This window comes from Diadema setosum, chromosome 2, assembly GCF_964275005.1.
Source record: "Diadema setosum chromosome 2, eeDiaSeto1, whole genome shotgun sequence".
NCBI lineage: Eukaryota > Metazoa > Echinodermata > Echinoidea > Diadematoida > Diadematidae > Diadema > Diadema setosum.
The window spans coordinates 2,826,476-2,852,150 of record NC_092686.1 but is presented as its reverse complement, the minus strand read 5'-3'; the positions used below and the strand labels follow the sequence as shown (position 1 = coordinate 2,852,150).

Here is a 25,675-nt window from a genome sequence, read left to right as displayed (position 1 = left end):
ATGTCTGGTTGCGAGGAATATTCTGAAATAAACTACAACACCTTGTGTGAATATTCCTGTCAGGACGGATATGCACTTGTTGGCAATCCAACAGTACGATGTCAAGAAGATTCTATGCTGTCAGCAGAGCTGCCTGTTTGTGAAGGTAAGCTCAGTCCGTTTTGGTTCTTCTGTTTGTTTGTTTTTTGGTGGGGTTTTTTGTTGGGTTTTTGTGGGTTTTTTGTTTTTTGTTTGTTTTAGTAATGAACTCAATCCGCATCTTAACCAATACTAACATTACGGGGGGGGATATTTTGTGGGACAGAAGACATATACTGCATGTCATGAAATGAATTGCAGAAACCAGAGATGCATCATTGCATTAGATTAGAGAAATACAACGCGTGCTGACTCCATACAGTGAAAGGCATATATGTTTGTGAAATACAGATATTAAAGTTCTTACATGTCTCATGTCATGTTTCAATAATGAAACTTAATTTTGTTTGCTTGTACACAATCATTCAACTACGTTGGATATACTTACTGTTTAAATTCCCCTAACTGAAACGTGCGGCTGCCCGAATCTTCTGTAGTTGATCTGTGGAAATTTCAGTTTCTCATTAGTTTCTAATTAGCATTATGCCATATAGTAGCTTGATATCCCTGTGCGCTTACTTTCGTCAGTTCTAACCTTGGTGAGCCACAGGGTTTGGGGTCGTTCCCCCATTTAGCATAAAGTCAACTCACTAGTTACTGGAATTGATATGTTATGTCTTAATCCTATGAAAATTTACAATTTTGGGGGGCCAAAAGTAAAAAAGCAGCCATTTTGAATTGCTAGCGCTGGCTGAGAGATTGTAAGAACTGCGAAGTTTAAAATGACTGGGCCTTTGTAGAGTCGGTATGCCCTTTGAGAGCTCGTTAGTGCATATTATCGTTATAAAAAAAAAAGTTATACCGCATGAACAAGATATTATATTCCTTTCCCGATATTTTCCTCAGAAATCGATTTCTGTAAGACTTTCTCTCCCTGCCCGACCGTTGCCACCTGCACCAGTGCGTTCAATTCATTCTCCTGCCACTGCAACGCGGGTTTTACCACACAACAGACAGAGAGCGAAGGGACGGTGACTTACTCCTGCGTCGACATACAGGAGTGCAACGCAAATCCTAGTCCATGCGACGTAAATGCCGTATGCAACAACTTTCCTGGAAGTTTTGTGTGCACCTGCTCCGACGGTTTCCAAGGCAACGGAATTTTTTGCGAGGGTAAGTGTATGTCACTGCTGCATTTCAGAGCACTAGTAATAATGATATATACATATACAGTTTATAATGTGTGTGTGTGTGTATATATATATTTATATATATAATATATAGTGAAAACTTTGAGCAAAGAAAATGGGTTTTCAAATTTGTTTCTGGTCATTTTTCTCTTCCTTGTTTCAATATTATATATATATATATATATAAAAAATATTATATTGTACACTCCAGTTACAACTGTATCACCCCTAAATGTAATATCAACCCTAAATGTAATATCGACCCTAAATGTAATACATCTTAACACTAAATGTAATATCGACCCTAAATGTAATACATCTTAACGCTAAATGTAATAACAACCCAAAATGTAATACATTTTAACTCTAAATGTAATAACAATCCTAAATGTAATTCATGTCAACCCTATTAAATGTTATACATTTTAACGCTTAATATAATTACGACCCTAAATTTAATACACCTCATTTTAGAGAGTGTAACCAACGCAGAATTTCGAACAAAAGGTCAGGGGGTAGAGGATATGACGCAACTTTCTATAGCACTCAAGAGCAGCAATAGTTGCTTAGATTTGTTTTTGTTGTTTACCCAGGTAAAAATCACATGGTTTTTTTTAATTCCTTTGTTTGCTGCAAAGTTAATTAGATCCATGTGACATAGTTTTTAAATCTATTACCTTTATCATACAATCACACAAACATTTTGTATTCCAATCTTTATTCAGTGTTCATGATTGTTTACAGTTTTGTTGAAAAAGAAAAAAAATGGGCAAAAATTCTTTGCAAGACTTTGAACGAAGTCTGAACTGTTGACAGTTTAGACTTTGCTCAAAGTCAGTTTGTCTTACTCATGCATTCATATATCATAGGAAAGTCAATGATACAAATGGTGACTCAAAGATGATAAAAAAGACATCTATTTCTTTTTGCTTTACGGGCATTTTTAAATATATTTCGTGTACCTTCCCGACGGCCATTTGCCCCAGTTTCGTGTTGTATCACCCCTAATTGTAATATCAATGCTAAATGTAATATCGACCCTAAATGTACAGTCCTTAACCCTAAATGTAATACATTTTAACGCTAAATGTAATAATCGAGTCAACCCTAAATGTAATACATTTTAACCCTAAATGTAATAACCGGAGACAACCCTAAATGTAATTACAACCCTAAATGTAATACATGTCAACCCTAAATGTAATATCGACCCTAAATGTAATACTTTTTAACCCTAAATGTAATATCGACCCTAAATGTAATACACCTTAACCCTAAATGCAATAACAACCGTAAATGTAATACATTTCAACCCTAAATGTAGGGTTAAGGTGTATTACATTTAGGGTCGATATTACATTTAGCGTTGATATTACATTTAGGGGTGATACACGAGTCACTAAATATAGTAGTGATTGTCAGGAGTAATGAACAATGTCATGAGGCTTGTATTTCGGACAGTGATTTGCTGCCATGTCAATGTGTGACAGATATTTCGTCATTGAAACACTATTATAGATGATGGTTCATAAAAGTTTTGCGAAATCTTTCTGAATCTTTCTAATTTCTAATTTTCTCAATCTAATCGCTCTATCATCAGTAGGCATATGTTTTTTCTTTCTCTTGCAATATTCATATTCAGGATTTCCTTGCAAAGAATTTTTGCCCATTTTTTTTCTTTTTTCAACAAAACTGTAAACAATCATGAACACTGAATGAAGATTGGAATACAAAATGTTTGTGTGATTGCATGATAAAGATAATAGACTGAAAAAAACCCACAATATCACATGGACCTAATTAACTTTGCAGCAAACAAAGGAATTAATAAGACTGTGTGATTTTTTACGTGGGTAAACAACAAAAACAAATCTAAGCAACTATTGCTGCTCTCAGTGCTATAGAAAGTTTCGTCATATCCCCTACCCCTGACCTTTTGCTCGATATTCTGGGTTGGTTACACTCTCTATAATGAGATTATTAAATTTAGGGTCGTAATAACATTAAGCGTCAAAATGTATTATATTTGATAGGGTTGACATGAATTACAATAAGGATTGTTATCACATTTAGCGTTAAATTGTATTACATTTAGGGTCGATATTACATTTAGCGTAAAGATGTATTACATTTAGGGTCGATATTACATTTAGGGTTGAAATGTATTACGTTTAGGGTTGTTATTACATTTAGGGTTAAGGTGTATTACATTTAGGGTCGATATTACATTTAGGGTTAAGATGTATTACATTTAGGGTCGATATTACATTTAGGGTCGATATTACATTTAGGGTTAAAGAGTATTACATTTAGGGTCGATATTACATTAAGGGTTAAAAAGTATTACATTTAGGGTCGATATTACATTTAGGGTTAACATGTATTACATTTAGGGTTGTTATTACATTTAGGGTTGACACGTATTACATTTCGGGTTGTCTGGTTATTACATTTAGGGTTAAAATGTATTACATTTAGGATTGACTCGATTATTACATTTAGCGTTAAAATGCATTACATTTAGGGTTGTTATTACATTTAGGGTTAAGGTGTATTACATTTAGGGTCGATATTACATTTATCGTTGATGTTACATTCAGGGGTGATACAACAACCACTCAAATTATCACCTCTATACTGTTCGCCTATTGCGCAGTTTTGCTATAACGAAAGAAAATCGACGGTCCTGAGGACTTCGTTACGACATAATATTATATAGTGTCAGTGATGATGCTGATATTCCTACCGCACGCCTCTGTCATCTAAAGTGAAATTATAATTGAGACAATGTAGATAACAGAAGATGTCGCATGTCGCATATATCACGCATTGTGTGAAAACAGATATAATATATGTAACTGAAAGGACTATGGATCATACATAGTTCTTCCTGAAGCTCTTTGAAACAGTGACATGATGCAATAAAGGTAAATATGTAAAAATATGACACTTAATCTTCCTGATATGCAGCTGTTATATAATTTGGGTTTATACCTAAACACCAGTCAGTGAGTTAATGTTCGTGTACATGTATGGTGAACTAGGTTTATCGGTTTCTTGATGGACAAATCATTCCATTGATTTGAACTTAATATATGACTTGAACTATATGACTTTGATATAAAACTATTCGGTTGGGTCTATTAGAATGTCCCCTTCCCAACATGTCACTATGTTTACAATGTCTCTTATTTTCTACCAGCCGTGAACCCTTGCCTATCGGAGCCCTGTCAGAATGGTGGTAACTGCAACCCGTCCACCGATGATACCAGCTACTTCTGCACTTGTCCGGCGTCGTTTACTGACATCAACTGCAATACAGAAATCATTCCTGATGGTTTGTTTCATTCATTCTTTCTTTCTTTCTTTTTTGTAATATTTGTACTCAGATTGGACGACAAAAAAGAATGTGTTCACTCATGCCTAAAGTTTCTCTTGTATTTACCTGACAGGTTGGTAGTCAACTAGATTACCTTTCGTATGGTATATAATGTACTCACTTTTATCAAAATCTTCTATGAAAAATATGAACTGGAAAAGCTTTTCACTTTCGTTTTGTTTTTCTGTTTATTCTCTTTTTCTGAGTGTGTACATACTATACTCTGAGACAATTGCAAGATCGCATTTACATTTCCCTTCTTTTCTCTTTTTTTTTTCAACGTGTGTATATCATATCTTTACCCTGAGAAGATCGCAAGAACACAGTTAAAAAAAATTGAGTGTGTATATATCACAATAACTGAGAAGATGACAAGAACACAGTTACATTTTATTTCCCGTCTTCTGCTCGTATTCAGGAATGTGCCTGTTTAAAATCAATTTGTTTCAGAGCCACCCAGGGTTCTTACTAATCCTTCATCAAAAGAAGTTGACGCATTGGGTCGGGTAGAGTTGCACTGCTCCTTTGCGAATGTGGATAGTTTCGACTGGTTCAAGGGAACCACAGTGATCAGTGGGAACACCAATATATCCCCACTCGTCATCAATCCAGCTCTTGCCGAGGATCAGGGCTACTATTTCTGTCAAGGAATTGGGACTAATCAAGAAACAGTGAGAACGAGTGAAGCATTATTGACTGTGAAAGGTGGGTCGAGTTATTAGACATTAGACAAGTATGTCCAAAGCACGTAGAGATATACGAGACTGCTCAAAACAATGAATGATTTTAGACAATTACTAATTATCCTAATTACGATTTATCAGAGATCCCACATCTTAAACAAAGATAATAGGGATAATTATTGCTTTGTGTTAGATGCTCTTCAAGTCATGTGCGCTCCACTATTCAACCACCTTTCATTTTCTCTCTCACTCTGGGAGACAGATGCACAGATATTCCAGAAGTTCATCAATGTCCTCTGAAAATTTTGGATTTGTCTAACCTCTATGAGATAGCGGAAGATGAGCGCATGAACACAAATGCTCTGGGTCATGAATGTTTGTGAATGTCAGTTTATACCTGTGTGTATTCTTTGTCGATACCTATTAAAGCAATGTCTTTCAACATCGTTTACAATTGCAGGAGTTGTCACCTATGTCGCTTCTACGACTTTCAATTTGAACTTTACCAGTGAACTCTTAAACCCGCTGTCACAAGAGTACCAACAAACTTCTGCGTTAATTCAAAATACTGTGAGTGTGTCATGTAAAATTTCTTTTATTCTCTTTTTCCTGGTCGTTTCACATTATCCTCCTGACATCAGGCATTGAAAATCAGGAAAAGTTTTAAAGTGCTATCAAAGAGAGAAGACTACCGTTCTGTGGCGCTTTTTGCAAAGTTTGTAGAAATGTATTACCACGGCAGGGTCCAAGGAACGTTTTTCAGTGTGTGTATGTGTGGGGGGCTGCAGGACCGAGGCGGGGGAGTCTAAGTCAAGACCCCCCCCCCCCCCCCGCTCAGACGGGGAGAATCTAAGGCGGAATCTTGGGAAATTTAAAATCATAGGTGTTGTGATTTCTTTCCCGATTTTTTTCGTCCGATTTTTTCCCTTCTTTTTCGGACTAGCAAAAGTATGGATCGGGGGGAGGGCAATTTGTTTTAAAACATTTTATGAATTCATTCTTGTGAATCCGACTTTGTCATTGTTGTGCATGTAAACTACATGTCAGTTTTGAAATTGAATTATGCCTGATCCAGAATTGTCCTTCAAATTATTTTCAAGGAATTTGCACTCAAACATGTCAAACCAAGGTCGATTATTTGAATAAATTCTTTTGCCTACTGCGTATGCGTCTGCGAAAGAATCAAATTAATAGTGTCTGTTGTTTGTGCAAAAATTAAAGCTACAGTTGTGTACAACTATCTTAAGAGATACATACACATCTTCTTTTTCATACGCTCACACATTGGTATTATTCTGTTTTGGGTAGCTCGAGACGGCCATTCAGAACGGGCTTCCCCAACAAGTATCGGTGGCGATCAACGGGTTATCAGAAGGAAGCGTTGTGGCAGACTATCAGATCTATCTCTATAATGGGACAACTTCAGACGGTGATCAGCTCGCAGACATTGGCTCCATACTGACCGATTATGCCGAAAACTCAGGTGGTTTGATTAACCCCGACTCGATTGGAGTGTTAAGCACTGGTAAGAAATTAGATTGATTACTAATATATTCCTTTTATTTGTTGCAATGTTTACACTTATTTACGTTATACACACACAAACACACACACACACACATGCATTTGATAAAAACCTAAAATGGCACTTAAGCCATGTGTGTGTGTGTGTGTATGCGTATCATTCGTTTCTTACAAATCAGTTTGAAAGATTTACCTCAGAATAAGGTTCTGCATTGAGAAGAGAGAATGACACCTTTATTTCCTTTCACTCCTCATGAGTTAATGATATGAAGTGTCAGCTGAAGCCTATCGAGATTCGAAGCATCATTATACTTAATAAGAATGAAGACTAAAGTGCGATTATCCTAGCTATGTTTGGGCTGAATAAAAGGAAATCTAATAAATGTGCATTCCGTTTTATAACCAGCATTTTGACGTTTGAGTCCTTACAACGTTGCGGAGAAAAATAGACTATATAGGAGGCAATAAGAAAGCACATGTTTGAAACACAGCTTTCTGTACTTGCAGTGATTACATTTTACGCCATGAAGTATATACATCTACCCCGGGTTCATTTATAGAGAGAGATTGTTAGGTTTGTACCCTAGTTTAATTCAGCTGTCAAAAATAAAACTGTTCCAGGAGTAAATTTCGATCAACTTAATAACATGTTTCAGGAACATCAAATGCTGTAGTCTTTCAGCATAATATTTTCCCCATGTTTGACGTTGTATTGCATCTCCTTATAAACCAGTCACATGCCCTCCGAAGACTTTCGTAACTCGCTACGGAAATGCATCATTTCCGTCCGGTGACCTTGGCAGTAGAATCAATGCGACAGTTGGGCCAGTCTGTCCTGACACCAAAATCAATCGTAAGTACATGTATTGTCATCTACCATCTTCTTAAACACACAGAATTAAATAATGTGATAGTCTTATGGCATTTCATTACTCGTCAGTACTCACGAAAAAGTGATAGTAATAATGATAATAATGATAATATACGGATATATACGGGTGTTTCTAAGCGCACTGGTGCTATAATACAAGAAAACTAAAAAACACTATAAAATAAGGAAAATGCAAGACCAAAATAACAGTAATGAAAAGAGGTGAGTTGCAAGATTAATGTGATATCCAGCTACTATAGTCTGCAGAAGCACATCTTCAATGAATTATCTGATAAATGTTACGTATAAAAAAAAAATGCAGCTAACGTCAGATTATGTCTATCACTTTATCTTTGTCCTTGATAAAATCATTTATATGTATATATAATGCGTGATGTTTGTCTTTATTATCTACTACTTTCGCTATTCACGTTCAAAGCTTTGGGAGAGCATGAGATTTAATAAGACATTTTTAGCTTCAAGATTACGAATATCTATTGATCCTAGGTGGTCAGCCTGTCCTTGCAGCAACGTGCGTAGGAGATACGATTTCACCGTGTAATTGGGTCGAGGAGGATAACTGTGGGCGAGACCTCACTGCCGATGAACTCCTGGAAATCTTGCAGCAGGTAAAGCACCTCTGGCCTCTTTTGAAATACTCTTAAAGGGACTGTACAGTTCTGGTTGAGGTGAGGATTTAACTTTTAACGTTTTGCGACATATTCAGAAACCACTCTATGAGATGTCAAAGAGCATGCAATTCTAAGGGGTATTAAAAGTTTATTTGATGAAATCAGTTTTGAAATGGCCGAGATATCCAAAAAGCAAGGTGAAAAATAGAGATCCTAATAAAAGGCGTGGCCTGTCGCTTTTTATTATCACTTTTTAGGATATCTCAGCCATTTGAAAACCAATTTTCATCTAATAAATGTTGAATCCTTCTTAAAATTACATGCTATTCATTTTCCATATGAGGTTTCTCATTATCTCACTTAGGAATGTTATGAACCTGAATCTCCACCTCAACCAGTACTGTACAGCCCCTTTAAAATCAACAGTATCTCCCACTTATATGAAATGGAAGTCTTTGTAGAGATGATATCTTATTTGCCCTCTGTCTGCTGAGAAGAAATAATTTTAAGATTCAATGCAAAAATCTAGTCATGACATTACATTCACTCAGATAAGTTCATTGTTATTCTGATTAAATTGCTCTGCACTATCTGATATCTGTTTCTGTGTTTTCATGGAAGTAAGACACGAAAACAACACCACACGTGCGAGGTCTTTCTTTCCCTCACAATCTTGTGATGTCTGACATAATGTCAGCATAATAAAGGTAAACACACCAAAGTTACATTTTGAGAGCCTAATAGTCCTTGTAAGTCAAATGTGAACTTGGGTCTTTTACTATTTAGAATTTAGCAACAATGACATTAGCTCAATTAGATTTAATTTGCATGTTTGAATTTTGGCAACACTTTGTATGTAGATTTGTTTGGGATAAAAAAAATATTGTTCGGGATAATACCATGCAATGAAAGCAACACTATACAGTATTTCTTTTTCAAGTACATCATGATGTGGAAATGTACATCAATGCTATTTCAAGCTAATGCAAGTGTCAAAGAAATAAAGTTATATAAACCTCCAACGAGATTTCATGACATGAGTCTTGTTGATAAATAACCCTTAAATGAAAACTCATGATCAAATTGCTATCTCGCATTGTCAATCTGAAATCCGGCAAGTATTTATTACAGAGATGGTATAGTATAGTATTGGTGCAGATGAAGATTGAGCTTTTATCTTTTCTTGCGAGATACTAAGCAACCACTTATGGAATGTTCAGGGCATACTATTCTAAGAGGAATTCAAAGTTTATTTGATGAAAATCGATTTTGAAATGGCTGAGATATCCACAAACAATATAAAACAAAACAATCCTAATAAAACGTGGGTCCCACCTTTTATGAGAATCCCTTTGTATTGGATATCTCAGCCATATGACAACCAATTTTCATCAAATAAATGAATTCTTCTTGGAATAACATGTTTTTTCATATTTCATAAGAGATTTCTCATCTCACCCAATAATTAAAAACCTGTGGTCTCATACCAAAACTATAACATCACTGTAATACATCTTATGTATTTCATTTTTAGTATTATCGTTGTACGTGATGTTGAGGCATTCTATTAATCCATACAAATCAGTAACTGTGATGTCTTATTTCTTTTGTCTGTAGGAAGTAGTGACCAATCAAAATGCTGAGATGGTCGCAACTCAAGCTGCTGACATAACGGAAAACACGGATACTCTCACCGCAACAGGGCTCGAAACAGTTTCTGAAATTCTCCAGGATATCGCTAGTGTAGATTCCGTCGAGGTCGAGGTATTTATAGTCTTCTGCTTACATTTCTCCAAGTAGTTTTTGTTTTGTTTTGTTTTTGTTTGGTGTTTTGCCTGGTAAACTATAATCCCATGTGTACGTCATGCGTATTTCACAACAAAATAACCTTTCAACCGTTTTTTTTTTCCATCTTGTGCAAGAAAGACATTCTGTAATATTTCTAGGTATATGGTTATCAGTATAACAGGGCTGGCGGAACGGGGGGGGGGGAGGGTTTGACTTTTTAGCACCTCAAAAAGTGTGGGGGCAGAGCGCCCCACCCCACACTTTTTTTTTCCTTGCCACAATACATAGGAATACATAGGGTGTAACCACTTCCCCCCCCCCAAAAAAAAAACAAAACAAAACAAAACAAAAAACAAAACAAAACAAAAAATTACCCCGGAAGTGGCACCAAAAAAAAAAAAAAAAAAATGTGAGTGCAAGCAGCGACATTAAATTAGTAGAACACATCAGTGAAAGTTTGAGGAAAATCAGACAATCAATGCAGAAGTTATGAATTTTTAAAGTTTTGGTGTTGGAACCGCTGGATGAGGAGACTACTAGAGAGTATGACGTCATATGTGGACAACAATATAAAGAAAACATAAAGGGAATTCCACGCACAAAAAGATACTTTTCCAGCATAATGAAAGAGCACGTGACTAACCAATTTCAGAAAGCAGCGGGAATAATTATTATTGCCCTTAACATATGTCAGAGTCAAGTTGAAATGGAATGTGTAATTTTCATGAAAAATAAATTTTTGTGGAATTCCCTTTAAATTTTCTTTATATTGTTGTCCACACGTGTCGCCATAACCTTTCGTAGTCTCCTCATCCAGCGGTTCCAACGCCAAAACTTCAGGAATTCATAACTTTTGCATCGATCAATTTGTCGATTGTCCGATTTCCTCACACTTTCACTGATGTGTTCTACTAGTGTTGCTGCTTTCACTCAATCCACATTTCTCTTTGGGTTTTGGTTTCCTTTAAGCTTTTGCAGATTGCAAGTTGTACAGAGCGATTTTTTTTTTATTTTTTTTTTTTTTTTGGGGGGGGGTAACCTACTGATGAAACCGTAAAGTGGGAGCGCAGGATCGAAAGGCATCTTTTTGTTTTCCTTGTCAGCTGAAGAAACCCAGAAGTGAAATTAGAAAGTTGCGCTGAAGACCTTTTTTTTTCTTTCTTTTTTTTTTTGTTAGCTGATGAAACCCGAAAGTAGCACCAAAAATATAAACTGCCCTCCTTTTTTTCTAAAAACGTGGCGTCGGGTGCCGCTTGTCTTGAAACGCATTATGGACCTCCTAATTGGGAGGGGGAGGGGACTAAAAGTACATTTATATGTAAAACATATTTTCAATCCACTTGACAAGCGAATTTCCAGTCCGGTAGCCCCAATCCCATCCCACTTTTCCGCATTAGCAAATATCCTTTGGTTCCCAAAAGACCAGCATTTGACTTTTTAGAAGCTCAAACGATAAAGCTATAAGAAAGAAAAAAAAAAAAAAGCTTTTAATGTACGTTAAGGCTTACAAGCAAAGGTTACAGTTTTTATACTGATGTTCTGTGACACGTTTTGAAAAAAAAAATACGGCGTAATATATACATATATAATATCTGTCCTGATACCAACCTATATAATTGTGAAGTTATGCATACTCAGTGTAATGTTGCAAGAACTAACAGACTAAGTTGACATTTTGCATGAAACGCATTTGGTCAGCAGATAAAAGATACCGACAATGCTCCTTGCATGTGTGTCCACATCCGTGCAAATTTTATCTCTGATCTAAACTTTGAAAACAAAATCGCATCTCCAATATAGAGTAATGAGAATTGATCCCATCGTCAACGTGCAAAGTATCAAGCAAGTGCTTTAATTTTTCAACAGGTGACGGTTTTGGTGGTGGATATTGTCAGCAACTTGGCAGACACATCGGATGATGAACTGCAAGTGGCGCAAGAGGCGAGTGGTGCTGTCAGCACAGTAGTGCAATCCATGGAGGAACAGTTGATTAATGTCGAGCTCCCAGAAGACGAACCGCTAACAGTGACGGAGCCCAACGTAGCCGCAGTGGTAAGCCATTCATTGTGAAGACATTGGTGATTCAGTGTTGTGATAGTGAGAACCTTGTCTTAACCTTAATATCTACCTGTTCGGTGAAAAATATTAAATGAAGACCCAGAAAATACAAGTTGGGAAAAACGGAGAAAAAAATGATATTAAAGTCAGGCAATCTTTACGGACTTCTTTATCCATTTAGAGTAACCTCTACATTATTTTCACTACTCTTTCACAAGGCTTTGTCATTATTATTACCCTATATAGTTGCCAGGTATCCCAATTTATACCCCTGGCTCGAGAGGAACATGGTGGGTGATGACGTCTTGTGTGTAGGTAGGCCTACTTGACGGGATCCGAACTCGGGTTCTCCAGTGGAAAACCAAACGTCTTATACACTATGCTATTAAAAGTGCCTCTCAGAAAATACTCGCCATGTGATCTCTGAGCTCTTCACCAGTCAAAATTTCATTTCAGCACTGGTTTTAAGCATGCGTATGTCACATGTTTGTCCAAATTATATGAATTATATCTACAACTAATCAGATCATTATCTTTGCAAAATAGAATAAAAAAAAAAAACCCTTCTCTTCCATGGAGCATTATAATGCGTTACCTGTGTGTGTTTGCTTTGTTGTGTACTAGTATGATACAAAATAAGTTTTCATCGTTATAAAAAAAAAAAAAAAAATCCAAGAATTACAAGTCATGTGTATATTAATGAGAAGTATTGACAATATATATCCAAATAAAAGGGAAAAAATAAAAAAACAAATTTTTTATTACCAAGTTACCAAGCTAATGATGCAGTTTACCATTAACAAAGGATGAATCCATAATGGCTTTAGGTGTAGTCGCTTTCGTTGGGTTGATACCTCTCTCTCTCTCTAATCCACTTCTTTAATTCTCTTTCTTATAAGGTTGATGATGTTGAGCCGGAAGAAAGTCAGGATGACAAGTATTGACAATATGAATAGCCAAATAAGAGGGGAAAAAAATTTATTACCAAGTTACCAAGCTAATGATGCAGTTTACCATTAACAAAGGATGAATCCATAATGGCTTTAGGTGTAGTCGCTTTCGTTGGGTTGATACCTCTCTCTCTCTCTCTCTCTCTCTCTCTCTAATCCACTTCTTTAATTCTCTTTCTTATAAGGTTGATGATGTTGAGCCGGAAGAAAGTCAGGATGGTTTTTCAGTTCTTCTGACAGTTACAGGTGTTGATGATACCATTACAACCGATGATCTTCGTCTTGAGCAGGGAGATATCACAAGGAACCAAACCGATGAGCTGGAAGCAAGCATTTTTATTCCGAGTGAGGTTGTTGAGAATGCGGGCACAACCCGCGTGTTTGTTACGGGTTTCCGTGACCCGTCTCTCTTTCCATCCTCATTCCGGAATGGAAATAATGGTGTCTGCGACTATAACAGGACCGTTAATTCTCGCATCATAGCGGCGTCTATCGGGAATCGGGTGATAGAAAACTTGGAGGAGCCAGTCCGAGTTTCCTTCAGACCTCGCATACAGGTATTAATTAAAGCTAATGCGGGTTTTATAGAGTCCTTCACATCTGTCTTGACGTGCTAGTGCGTTGTTCTGTTTCTATTAATTTCATTACTATCTTATCTTTGATTGAGCAAAGGCAAAAGGAAGTGATAATTGCTAAATACATGTTTAAAGAATTGAAGAGAAATGAAATAAAAATAGACTTAAATTTGCATCTCTTCCGCCTATTCCCTATCAAAGGTGAATAAATATTTTTGTGATAAGATGGATGTGTTGCTTCAAATTGAAGACAAATTACTGGAGTAACCGTTAGTACTCAACAGAGTTATGAGAGAAATGGTAACATGCAAACGACTGGAGGAACGCTGCACTAGATCTTCAATTGCAGATACTTCTTCGTCACACCCCTTCAAACTTGTCCTGTGGATTAGTAGTGAGGCTGCTGCAGTTATGACTAAAGGAATAAGTTTTTCTTGGTGTATTTCTTCGGTTTTCAAACCTCAGATGATTTCTTGATGCAAATTTTAAAATCACGCAGAATGCTACGAATCCAATTTGTGTGTTTTGGGACTTTGACGCTAACAACGGCACGGGTAACTGGTCGACCAGAGGTTGTCGACTGAGCAATTCCAGCAGCGATGAACTACCGGAGTGTGAATGTGACCATCTCACAAATTTTGGTATTCTCATGGTGAGTCAAATGTTATCGATGATGATTACACTGATGACAACGATGATAATGAGAAAACCCACAGAGAGACAAGGACGTTTTCGTGTTGGACCTATACATATCCAGACAGATCATTTCATTCAGCACAGATAACGTTAAATAATTGTGTACGAGGAATAAAATAAATCAACTGCCAACACACAATTATTTTCATATAATTGACATAACTTTTTTGATGAAGGGAGATTAAACACGATTGGTACAACAAAAACGTGTTAATCACTTTGTGTACCTTTACCTCTGTGAGAACACAATGGCTCCATCGCATTTAGAATGAAATAGAATAACACCGAAAATGCTGTGCATAGTTGAAAAGTTGACTTACTACTCTTGTATAGTTGAATGGAAAATCGTGGAATTGTACGACAAAGATGCAATGGCTTTGGTCATAGCAGGATGATAAAGTTGATGTTTAATGAGTGTGATGTTGATAGTCATTATGATATCATGAATAAACATACATAACTGACTATTGCAGAACAAGATTACTCCTGCTTTACGTGTCACATCAAACGAAAATTTATCTCAGGATGAAATCTTCGCTCAATTCTATTTTACTTTGTAATTTTCCTTCATATACCAGGATATATGCGGAGGTCTTGCGATCTCAGACCAAGCTGACTTCATCTTAGAAGTCATCAGTTACGTGGGATGTTGCATGTCGATCTGGGGGCTGCTAGTCACCATTCTAACTTATCTTTTGAACAGGTATAACATGTGCTTTCGGCAGTCCTATATAACCGTCATTACAGTAGTGATTCATACAAACATACAATAAGTTTTCCCGGCCAATTTCATAAAATTACCAACCATTTTCATTTCATGTGTACTCATATTTTGTGCTTGAGTGATTTTAGTCAATGTATGATTGATTTTAAGTTAAGTGCTTTCAAGTTCGTGTTAGGCACCGAGATTAACAATTACAAAGTTCATATTCGGATGTAAGCATTCAGTTTTGTGTTGGGCTTGTAATTCCACATACTGTACTTTCAATTTAATGCATGGGTGGGGTAAGTTCTTCAAAGCATTTAATTTAGTTTTTGAGAGATTAATATTCACAATCGAGCATTCAATTTAGTAATACACATAAGCAAAACTGATTTTGTGCACTTCATCATTGGGATGTAACTCTTACTTTTTCATCTTAATTTCATCATCATCATCACGGTCGTCTTTTCAATTCATATGAACGTCTTTGTCTTTATACTCAATAACTCAATAATGTTTGATGTAATCATCAATATGAAAGTTCCTGTGCTGGCATTAAGACTGATTTATTTGGTTGTCTAACGAACCAAAAACTTTAGTTGTGGCTATAATAGCCTTTTTTGTTGCCAGTTATTTTCTCAAATAGTAATGGTATATCCTACAAATATGCTAGAAGTATGTGCCCTTTTTGTCTCAAAGAGTCGTTTTGTGAAGAGCCTAGGTGTAAATATAGATGGCAACCCACTGGATAGAGCTCTAAATTGCCACTTGTTCCCACGTAACCTATACATATCTATTTTCGTGTGGACAGGGATATAGTATGATATGCGTCTCGGAGGGGTACTGAAGCCATGAAGCACTCCTTGGATAGAAGGGGCAAGACTGAAGTATTGTCCATTTAATAGTGCCCGTAATGTTAGCTTTTGTTCAACTCTGAAAAGTCGAGGATTAATCAAATGCCCCCATTTTTCTGTGGCATTTAGAAAAAGCAAGAATTTGACAGAAATTCAACTGATTGATGGGAGCACTTCTCAGTCACATTCCTTTCTTCCAGCTTTATCGAGACGAGCGTAAAAGGATTGGTGCTTTTTTTTTTTTTCTTGTACGGATGGTATCTCTGTTTTACCATCCAGCAACTCTCTCATGTTCGTTTTGAACTTCTTTCACCTGTTTTCCGTGGTCACCTCCAAACAGCCGCTTCGTAACCGTGGCGGTTACGAAGCTTTGTAGCCTGATACACCAGGTCGAGCTGACCACTGATCGCCATGTACATCGGTCTTGTGCCGCTGCTTCACATTATTTTGTCAGGGTTAATGCTGCAGCATTTCATGGAAGCTTTAAGTGTGTCCTTGTAGCGCTTCCGCTGACCTCCGTGAGAGCGCTTGCCTTATATCAGTTCACCGTAGAGAGGTTTCTTTGGCAGACGCTCGTCGGACATTCGAAGTACATGCCCTACCCGAGCTGGGAGCACATGAACATGAATACTCTCTGTACGGGCTCTTGTATCAGGAGAATATCACACAACAGTACCACACAGGAGTACCACGCAGAAAAATCTTAAGGCAGCACCAACTGGAATAAAAAACAAAAAGCACATATTCCACAATTATAGATAGATGAGTTATGCTGTGAATTATAGCAATTGATTCTGCATTACTTAACCTGTCCTCTAAGTGCTGATGTAAAGCATGTGATACTTCATGTGGTACTTCTGTGGTACCCCTGTGGTACTCCTGTGGTACTCCTTTTGCACAAATTTTTACATAGCTCATGAATATTCATAAAAAGCAATCTAGATTTTAGAAAATACATGAAAGATTTCAAAATTCAAAGTATTTATGATGGGACTTACTTTGAACTTTATGAAAATGTTATGTTATTCCCAATGTTATAAATTTTGTTATGAAAGTGCAATTTCATATCTTGATAATAAAGTATTATTATAAAGTATTATTAGTAACCATGCCTTAATGCATTACGAATAGATGGCCTATATATATATATACATGCATATATATATAAGTATATAATAAGTAATTTCTTATAAAGCGCTATGTCCAGTTACAAACTACTCAAAGCGCTTTCTGCTCTCTCTTAAGAAAATAGAAAAGGTACAAATAAATAGTACATTACAATACAGTGCCATACCATACAAAACAATAAAATACAATGACAACGCCTAACAGAAGAAGAAAAACACATACACACACACACACACACACACACACACAAAAGAACCCTAATCATATGATTGAGCAAAAAGATATGCCTTGACATGTCGTTGAAAAGTATCTAGGCTGTGTATGTTACGAACATTATCCGGAAGTTTATTCCAAAGTGAAGGAGCCAAATAGAGGAAGGCGCGATCCCCGTAGGTTGTCCGAGTTTTGGGAACATGTAGCACCGTCGAAGACAAAGAACGTAGGCTGTAAGCTGACTGCTTTACTGTAACCAAGTCCTGAAGATACGTCCTGAATATACATGTATATATGTACTAATACAACCAATGACTAACTAGGAATAGGATGACTATATAGATCTATGTAGGACTAGAATGGCACTAGCCCTTACAAAACAAGTCCTGTAGTACTCCTGTGGTAATTACCACAGGACAATACCACAGGACAGTACGTACCACAGGAATTTTTGGGACGTACCACAGGACAGTACCACATGACAGTACCACTGCAGGATAGTACCACAGGACAGTACCACAGGAACTGTCCTGTGGTATTTTGGGACGTACCACAGGACAGTACCACAGGACCAGTTCCACAGAACAGTACCACAGGAACTGTCCTGTGGTATTTTGGGACATTACCACAGGACATTACCACAGGACAGTATACCACAGGAACTGTCCTGTGGTATTTTGGGACATTACCACAGGACAGAACCACAAGTCATTACCACACACCACTACCAGAGGGTAGTACCACATATTACCACAGGAAAGTACCACAGGGCAGTACCGCCTAGCATTACCATGGTACCACAGAGAGTACCACACATGATGGATCGAAAAAAAAAAATATGGGAGAATCAATAGCCATACTATCCCGGAATATTCGTGATATGTATGTCAGGACAAACATGGCCCAACTTAATAACCTGTCCTACTCCTAACATATAACCTCAAGCAACAGTTTCATATGGCCTTTAAGCTGTGCAGGCCCTGGCAATTGTGTATTAGACTTCTTCGTCGATGCTGATATTTTGTGACAGTGTGCTGTCAAGGTAAATAAATTTATCTGCCACTTTCATCTTCATGTCGTTGACCGTGATATCTGGTTCTGTGTAGGAAATTGTAGGAGCTGGCTGATGCATTTCTTCAGTCTTCTTTGTGCTAATCGTCAGACCGAAGTCGTCACAGGCGTTGGCGAATTGGTCAATGCTTTCATGCATGTCAGACTGGGTACTAGCATTCAGGGCACAGTCGTCAGCAAAGAGAAAGTCACAAGCAATATCCTCCTTGACTTTCGATGTTGCCTGCAGTCTCCGTAAGTTGAAGAGCTTTTCATCATAGTTCTGAATCTAAAATCGACTTCGATGTCACCCTCACGAAATGCACTTGTCAACATGGTTAGGAACATCAAACTGAAGTTTGAGGGTTGGGGCGAAGACGCAGCCTTGTATCACGCCGTTTGTGACAGGTAAAGTTTCTGATTGTTCACCGTCATCCTGCATGCTAACTTGCATATGCCATCATGGAATTGTCTGACCAGGGAGATGAACTTTGCAGCTAGGGCGGCAAAACTTGGCCATGATCTTCCAGAGCGTTTCTCGGTGTATGATGTGGAAAGCTTCAGTCATGTCTACGAAGGTGGTGTAGAGATCGACATATTCTTCTCCTGGCATTTCTCCTGGAGATGACGCGCTGGAAAATCATATCCACTGTGCTGTGACCCTGTCTGAACCTGCATTGATTTTCAGGTAGTAAACCTTCCTCTAAATGGTCAATCGGGCGGGTCAGCAAGACTCTTGCCAAGATCTTCCCGGCAACTGTAAGTAGCGAGATGCCGCGATGGTTCGCACGCATGTCGGTTTCCTGTGTGCGCTTGTAAAAAAGAACGATAAGTATCCTTCAGTTCCTGTGGGATTTCCTCTTGGTGATCCATATGGACTCAAATAGCTCAGCTAGTGCTTTCTAGTCAGATTTATTGGCCACCAGAGGCATAGATTTTTGCAGGGATGGAGGTATCGTACTTTAGTACATGTATTGATTTCCTGAAGTTCGATGTACCAGCCATGCTTAGAGCATCATCTCCCACATTTTGCTTGGCATAATGCGGGCTGTCTCCACCAACAAAATTCGCTGAGTGTTCATAAACGAGGTCTATGTGTGGTATAGTGGTAGGTTTGCGAATCGCACGAGAGGGTTGAACATCTCTATATAGCTTGACTCCTCACTACTCAATCCAGCTGATGAGGAAAAAATGCCGGACGCTTTCTGACACTGTGGCTGATTATGATGAGCACATGTTATTCTCCTGAAAATGAAATTCTACATCTTCAGCCATTTTGTCCATCGTGTTTTCCACCTTTATCCATTCGTGATCGAGATGAATGTTCTTATTACCCACTGTACTGGTCTGTGGCTTTGACTGTGGCTTCGATGGGTTAGTATGTGACTTTTCCACCGAGCTAGTGGGGTGGGTTGCCTTGAGCTCCCCACCAGAGCCGGATGAGTGCGACTTCTTCCTCGCAGGACCAAAAGAGCAGACCGTGTTGCCTTTGGCTTCCCGCTATAGCGCGCCATGTTTGTTCTTAATTGTCCACTGCCGTGCTCGCCTTCGGCTCGCTCGGGGATTTTATTTGAGCAATCCTCCGTAATTTCGGATATTGATTACGATATCAGAGATATAGAGCAATATTTCGACAGTGACAAATGTTGCACGTTGGTGTAACATATTACACATAACGAATATATGACGTTGCACCAGAGCGGGCTCTCAAGTAATGCGTCGAAGTGACTTGACTTGTCCGGTACTTCTCGATACTGAGCTCGAGAAATAGAATGAAGATTACAAACAATGTGATGATTTTGATTACAAAGTCGGTCTTATTCAATGATTAGATGGATAGAAACAGCCACTGCGTGTATATATGTGTATTTCGAAATTGAATGCTCGTGCAGTTGTGAAAAATGATTGATCAAAAACGAAAGTTGAAAATGCTTCAGATGAAGTGCTTATGAACCCCGCTCCCATCGAACTAATTTGAATGAACAAATTCGGAAATTCATGCCAAACACGAATTTGAATGCTTACATGTACATCCGAATTTCAACTTTGCAAAAACTATAAAACTTACGAAACTGGCTGGGAAAACCTATATCACAAGTGAAGTTAAAAATTCAGTTTATCATATTAATTGCTTGTAATATCAACAACGCTTAACGACTCTAACTTACGAAACTGGCCGGGAAAACCTATATCACAAGTGAAGTTAAAAATTCAGTTTATCATATTAATTGCTTGTAATGTCAACAACGCTTAGAATCAAAGTAAGGTTGTAAAACGTTGTTTTCAATTCGTCAGTGCATAGGATCCACATGTTTGCAATTTGGAATTTGGGAAGTTTTGATCACTTAGGAAGGCTTGCATGCAGATATTTTATACAAAACTGGAGTATACTGTCTCATCAGATCTCTGCTTCTGCACGCTGAATGTAGGCCTACGCAGTAGATATGAATATTACCTTGCTATCTCCCTTCGCTACAGTTTTCTCACATGATAATGGCGTGTTAAATGTAATATAAGTGTGTATGAGTGTCTGTCTGTCCCAGCATGTGTAAATTCTAATTCATTTACAAGACCTAGATGTTTTAGTGTCATATACCGGTATACTTACAGTATAACATAGGTAACAAAGACATGGTGAGATTGTGCATTGTGTGAATGATATACGCTGTCACATAAAAATCAGAAATACATCTAACTTTGACGAAATTATTACATCTGACAGTATCAAAACCATTTTAAATCACATATCTATCCACCTATCTATACAGCTCCTTTAACGTTGAGATGTGATTTGTCAAATGTACGGCGATTGTAAGTGAGGAGGAGTTAACAGTAGTTCCTTGGGGACCTTTTTTATGCCTTGCAGGAAGTTACGAGAACGCAAACCAAACCAAATTTTGATTTCGTTGAGCTGCGCACTCCTTGGCTTGTATGTGACCTTTGTGGTAATGATCACCTTTGACACGGAACGAGGGAAGGTAGAGGTTGATCCTATCCCATGCGGCATTCTGGCCGGCTTTCTCCACTACTTCATGCTGGCGTCCCTCTTCTGGATGGGGGTCGAAGGTTACAACATGCACGTCATGTTTGTGCGTGTGCTCAACACTTACCTGCCTTACTTCCTACGTAAAGCGTCGCTGGTTGCATGGGGTGAGGTTAACACTAATGAACGTCTGCATTCCTTCAACACAATTTTTTCATGTCTACCTATAGCATAGGCACACTAATGAAATTACATGATACAAATGTGATTATTACCTATACGAGGGAGTTTTGCGAGGCAATTCCGGTTGTTATTTTGCAGGGTTAAAGGTCAGGAGTTGTTATTTTGCAGGGTTAAAGGTCAGCGGTCAATATGCGCCACGTCGCTGCGTAACAGTAACAGTATGTGCAAACAGTGCAATCTTCCGGTTTGGGGAGGTGGGAAGAGAGAGAGTGGAATCTCTCTCCCCACCGATCGACCACGAAAAGAAAACATCCAGGACGTCCAGGGTGTCAGTTACACGCACCGCAGAAGAACGCTGATAAATCAACTCATACAAGGTCGACTACTTACAGCAGCACTAGGCAATGACTAGTCCATTTGTGATCAGTAATTGCACAGTGACCATCAGTTTTACAACTCTCAAACTTTTAAAAGAGAAGTGAAAATAAAGTGTAAGAACGTTCAGAAGTTTGAAGTTTGCCTGTTACAACTACATGTATCTTTGAAGTTGGAGTTGGATGATATACATTGATGAACAATTTTGCAATTATTCAACATGTTGATGGTCTACAGGTAGTCAAATGTGGCTTGATCTGTATCATATATAGTGTATAGCCGTATTTACATATTTTCTTAATTTACCTAGGGGGATAGGTAATAATTATGATATTGACTGGCCTTTCTTTCGGGAGGTACCAGATGAATATTGCCCTCACTGAAAACATATTGCCCTCGTCTTCGACTCGGGCAATATGCTTTCAGTTTGGGCAATATTTTCTGGTACCTCCCTCAGGGCCAGTCAATATTATATAAATGTTGCTTCAGCCCATGTAGTTTATGATGAATTAAGTTTATGCCCTGCCAAGATTGCATTGTTGTGATAATTTGTAGAAGGATTCTAATGATTCTTTTTGCTATTTTGATTATGCCTTTTTAGTGCGCATGTAGCTGAGTTTTGTTTCCGTACCATTTTCTAAGTATACATAAGTACATAAATAAAATAAAATATATAATAAGATAAAAGTACATAAAATAAATAATAAAGGTGTAAGTTCTTTCCGTAGACGATGCTGGACAAATTAATAGAAAATATTCTAATTTGCAGTTAACATAGATAACAAAAACATTGATCTAAAAGTAACTGAGACAAAGTACGTTTTGATTATTCAATCCAGGATGTCCTCTTCTTATCGTTGCCATAACTGCTGGAGTGACGCGTCAAACGTACGCTGAAACAGATTAGTAAGTTTTATTCATGCCAACAAAATAGTATTTGGCACTTTCTAATTTTATCGGTGTAGACTTTGTGACCACCTTGGTTGCCTACTTCGGAAACAAATCAGCTATAAGTGGTCTGGTTAGCTTTAGCTATGGTACCCTATTAGTTAACAGTGGTCTTTCCAGGATATCCTGCCATTATAATTACCCCCAGAAATATGCCACTGAGAACACGTAATGCACCCATATATCGGTGAAGAACCGGTGTCAAGGGGGACATCGTGGGCGAGCTGAACATCGGTATAGTCTTCAGAACGAAAGCATCGGACGAAAATCGAACCTGTGAGGATATCCGAAGCCTAAGCCACTTTATCACCGAGCCTCTTCTATGCCTATAGGAAAAATGAATACCCCTCGACCAAACAAAACCTTTGTTCCATTTTATTTTGCCTATCCATATTGTAAATCAGGGAATGAAAATAATTGACACTGGGAGTAAAAGTTACCTTTTTTCCACATTAATCAACGAATGCATATAAATAGGCGTATAGCTATATATGGGGTTACTTCGACTGATTGACAAAATCAGTTGCTGTGAAACAAATTTATATAATTGTCAGTCAGTAGTTTGAATCAGGCTTATGTTGTCGATATGACTAAAACACCACCAAGATGTTATGGGAAGCATTCAAGCTCACACTAGCCAAGAGGTGCTATGCAAACCAAAAAACAAAATCAAAAACAAAACAAAACAAAATACCAACACAAAAACAACAGCAACCATTTTAAAGGTTCGATTCAATTCATTTTTCATTCATATTCCCAACAAAACATAACATACAATAATTCAGAAATTTTACCATAGGCATACATTTGGCTGAGCGAAAGATAAATGGTGGCTGAGCAAGGGTAGTACAAATAATTACATGGCATATTTTCATTACGTAATGATGAATTCAATAAGTGATGATAAACCTTGAGGTTGTTGTGGGCTAGTTAATGAAAATAAATATTGCAGCGAAAATTTAAAGGGACATTCCAGACGATTTTTATAATTTCACATTATGTAGTACATAAATCGACAACTCCATGTATAGATTTGTGGAATTTATTGTGGTTCTTGAGCAGACAAACAATACTTTGAAAAACCTTAAACAAATTACACTGAACAAGGATGATGACATAGAGGTTCACATGTTTCAGAAATGTAGCAGTGTAATTCCATTACAATACCGCTTGCTTGCGAGTTCACCTGTGTATAATCTATGCATGCCTTCTTGTTTTGTTCTGCTTCCTTGAGCCCCAACTCATGCATTCTTATGGTGACTCTGCCATCTCATCATCCATGTTCATTGCAATATGTTCTAAATTTTGAAAATATTCTTATTCTTCATCCCAATTATCACAAATTCTAAAGTTCTGTCCTCAGTATAACTAATTTATAGTTGTTCAAATGTAAAAATCTGAAAATCAACCGGAGGTCTCCTTTAACAAAAAAACATTTCAACTCATGCTTAAAAGAATAATTTAAATATATATATGAAGAGTTTGTTCGCAAAAACCGATAAGTCCATATTTGACAAATGAAGAGTTTATTTACAAAAGGGGTTAGATCCACTATTAGTACTTTAGAGAAAAATAGGTTTATTTGTGCGAATTTGTACACAAGTATATGGAAAATCTAAACCTAATTTTGCGATAATTTCTGTTCAAATGGTTGTCTGCAGTTGAAATTTTCACTGTAGCTAACTCAACTGGAATTCTGTGCAGTGATGCTAATAACTCAATTTTCATCAAAAATGGACCTAACCCCTTTTGCAAATGAGCTCTTCAAATGGAGATATTTGGGATTAAAGGTCAAGAAAGATAAAGAGAATAATAAGAAAAATTTTGCTTCTTTTGACCATAACTTCAAAAATGTACCTTCATATGTAGTGACCAATATATCATTTAAAAGGTATTATTTTGTACTTTATGACAGAGACCTTATTTCAAAATCTTCAAAAATGGACTTATCGGTTTTTGCGAACAAACTCTTCATATATACATATATATATATATGTATATATATATATATATATATATATATATATATATAGATATATATATATATATATATATATATATACATATATATATAATAACGATGGGGATTCTGTATTATCATTATTATCATTTCACAGCTTAATGAATTCCCAAATCTAGGGCCGGTTTATGAAAACGTATCTGAGCCAATAAATTTCTCAAGAAGAGGTTAAAATGAGATTGTTTTACTTTTTCCCGCTTTGGACTTGCAGTTGCTTCTTGCAATTTTGGCCGTTGATTGGCGGCGTGCTAGCTCCTGTAGCCCTAATCATGATGTTCAACCTCGTAATCTTCGTGCGCGTGATAAGACGACTCAACAAAACGGTCAAAGGTCGAATGATCGACGAGACAGAAAAGCGACAGCGCTTCCGACGCTTCCAAAACGCCATCTGCATTCTGCTGTTGATGGGCCTCACCTGGGCCCTCGGCTACCTGAGCATCATCAAACCGGCGAGCTTGGTTGTTCTTGCGATCTTCACCGTGCTTAACTCGCTACAGGGATACTTCATCTTCATGCTATACTGCGTGCGACAGCCGCAAGTGCGTAGAATTTGGCAGAGCCAATTCCAGTGCTGTTTGCCAAAGTCCATGCGGGCTTCCAGCTTCGGATTTACTTCTGACACCAGTTCAACTTTCAAGAATAGATCTGGACGACTCCTCCCGTCTGCTAGAGAGAGAAATGCTGAGCAGAGCAACACCTCGAGTTCGCAGGGATTCCTCCCCGATAGCGTGGAGAGGTCTCTCCCAGAAAGAGTACCGAGGGCGACCTACCAAAACGAAGAAATTGATTCGTAA

General features: G+C 37.6%; 1 protein-coding gene across 1 annotated transcript; it reads left to right on the top strand.

Moving 5' to 3' along the window:
- Window positions 1-25,675, top strand: LOC140246374 (adhesion G-protein coupled receptor G6-like). Its single transcript, XM_072325843.1, has 15 exons — window positions 1-145; window positions 985-1,251; window positions 4,471-4,605; window positions 5,098-5,352; window positions 5,791-5,900; window positions 6,639-6,855; window positions 8,233-8,354; window positions 9,975-10,121; window positions 12,012-12,197; window positions 13,339-13,710; window positions 14,228-14,380; window positions 15,003-15,127; window positions 21,239-21,522; window positions 22,753-22,819; window positions 25,093-25,675. The coding sequence occupies exons 1-15, from the start codon at window positions 1-3 to the stop codon at window positions 25,673-25,675; spliced, it is 3,168 nt and encodes a 1,055-aa protein (XP_072181944.1).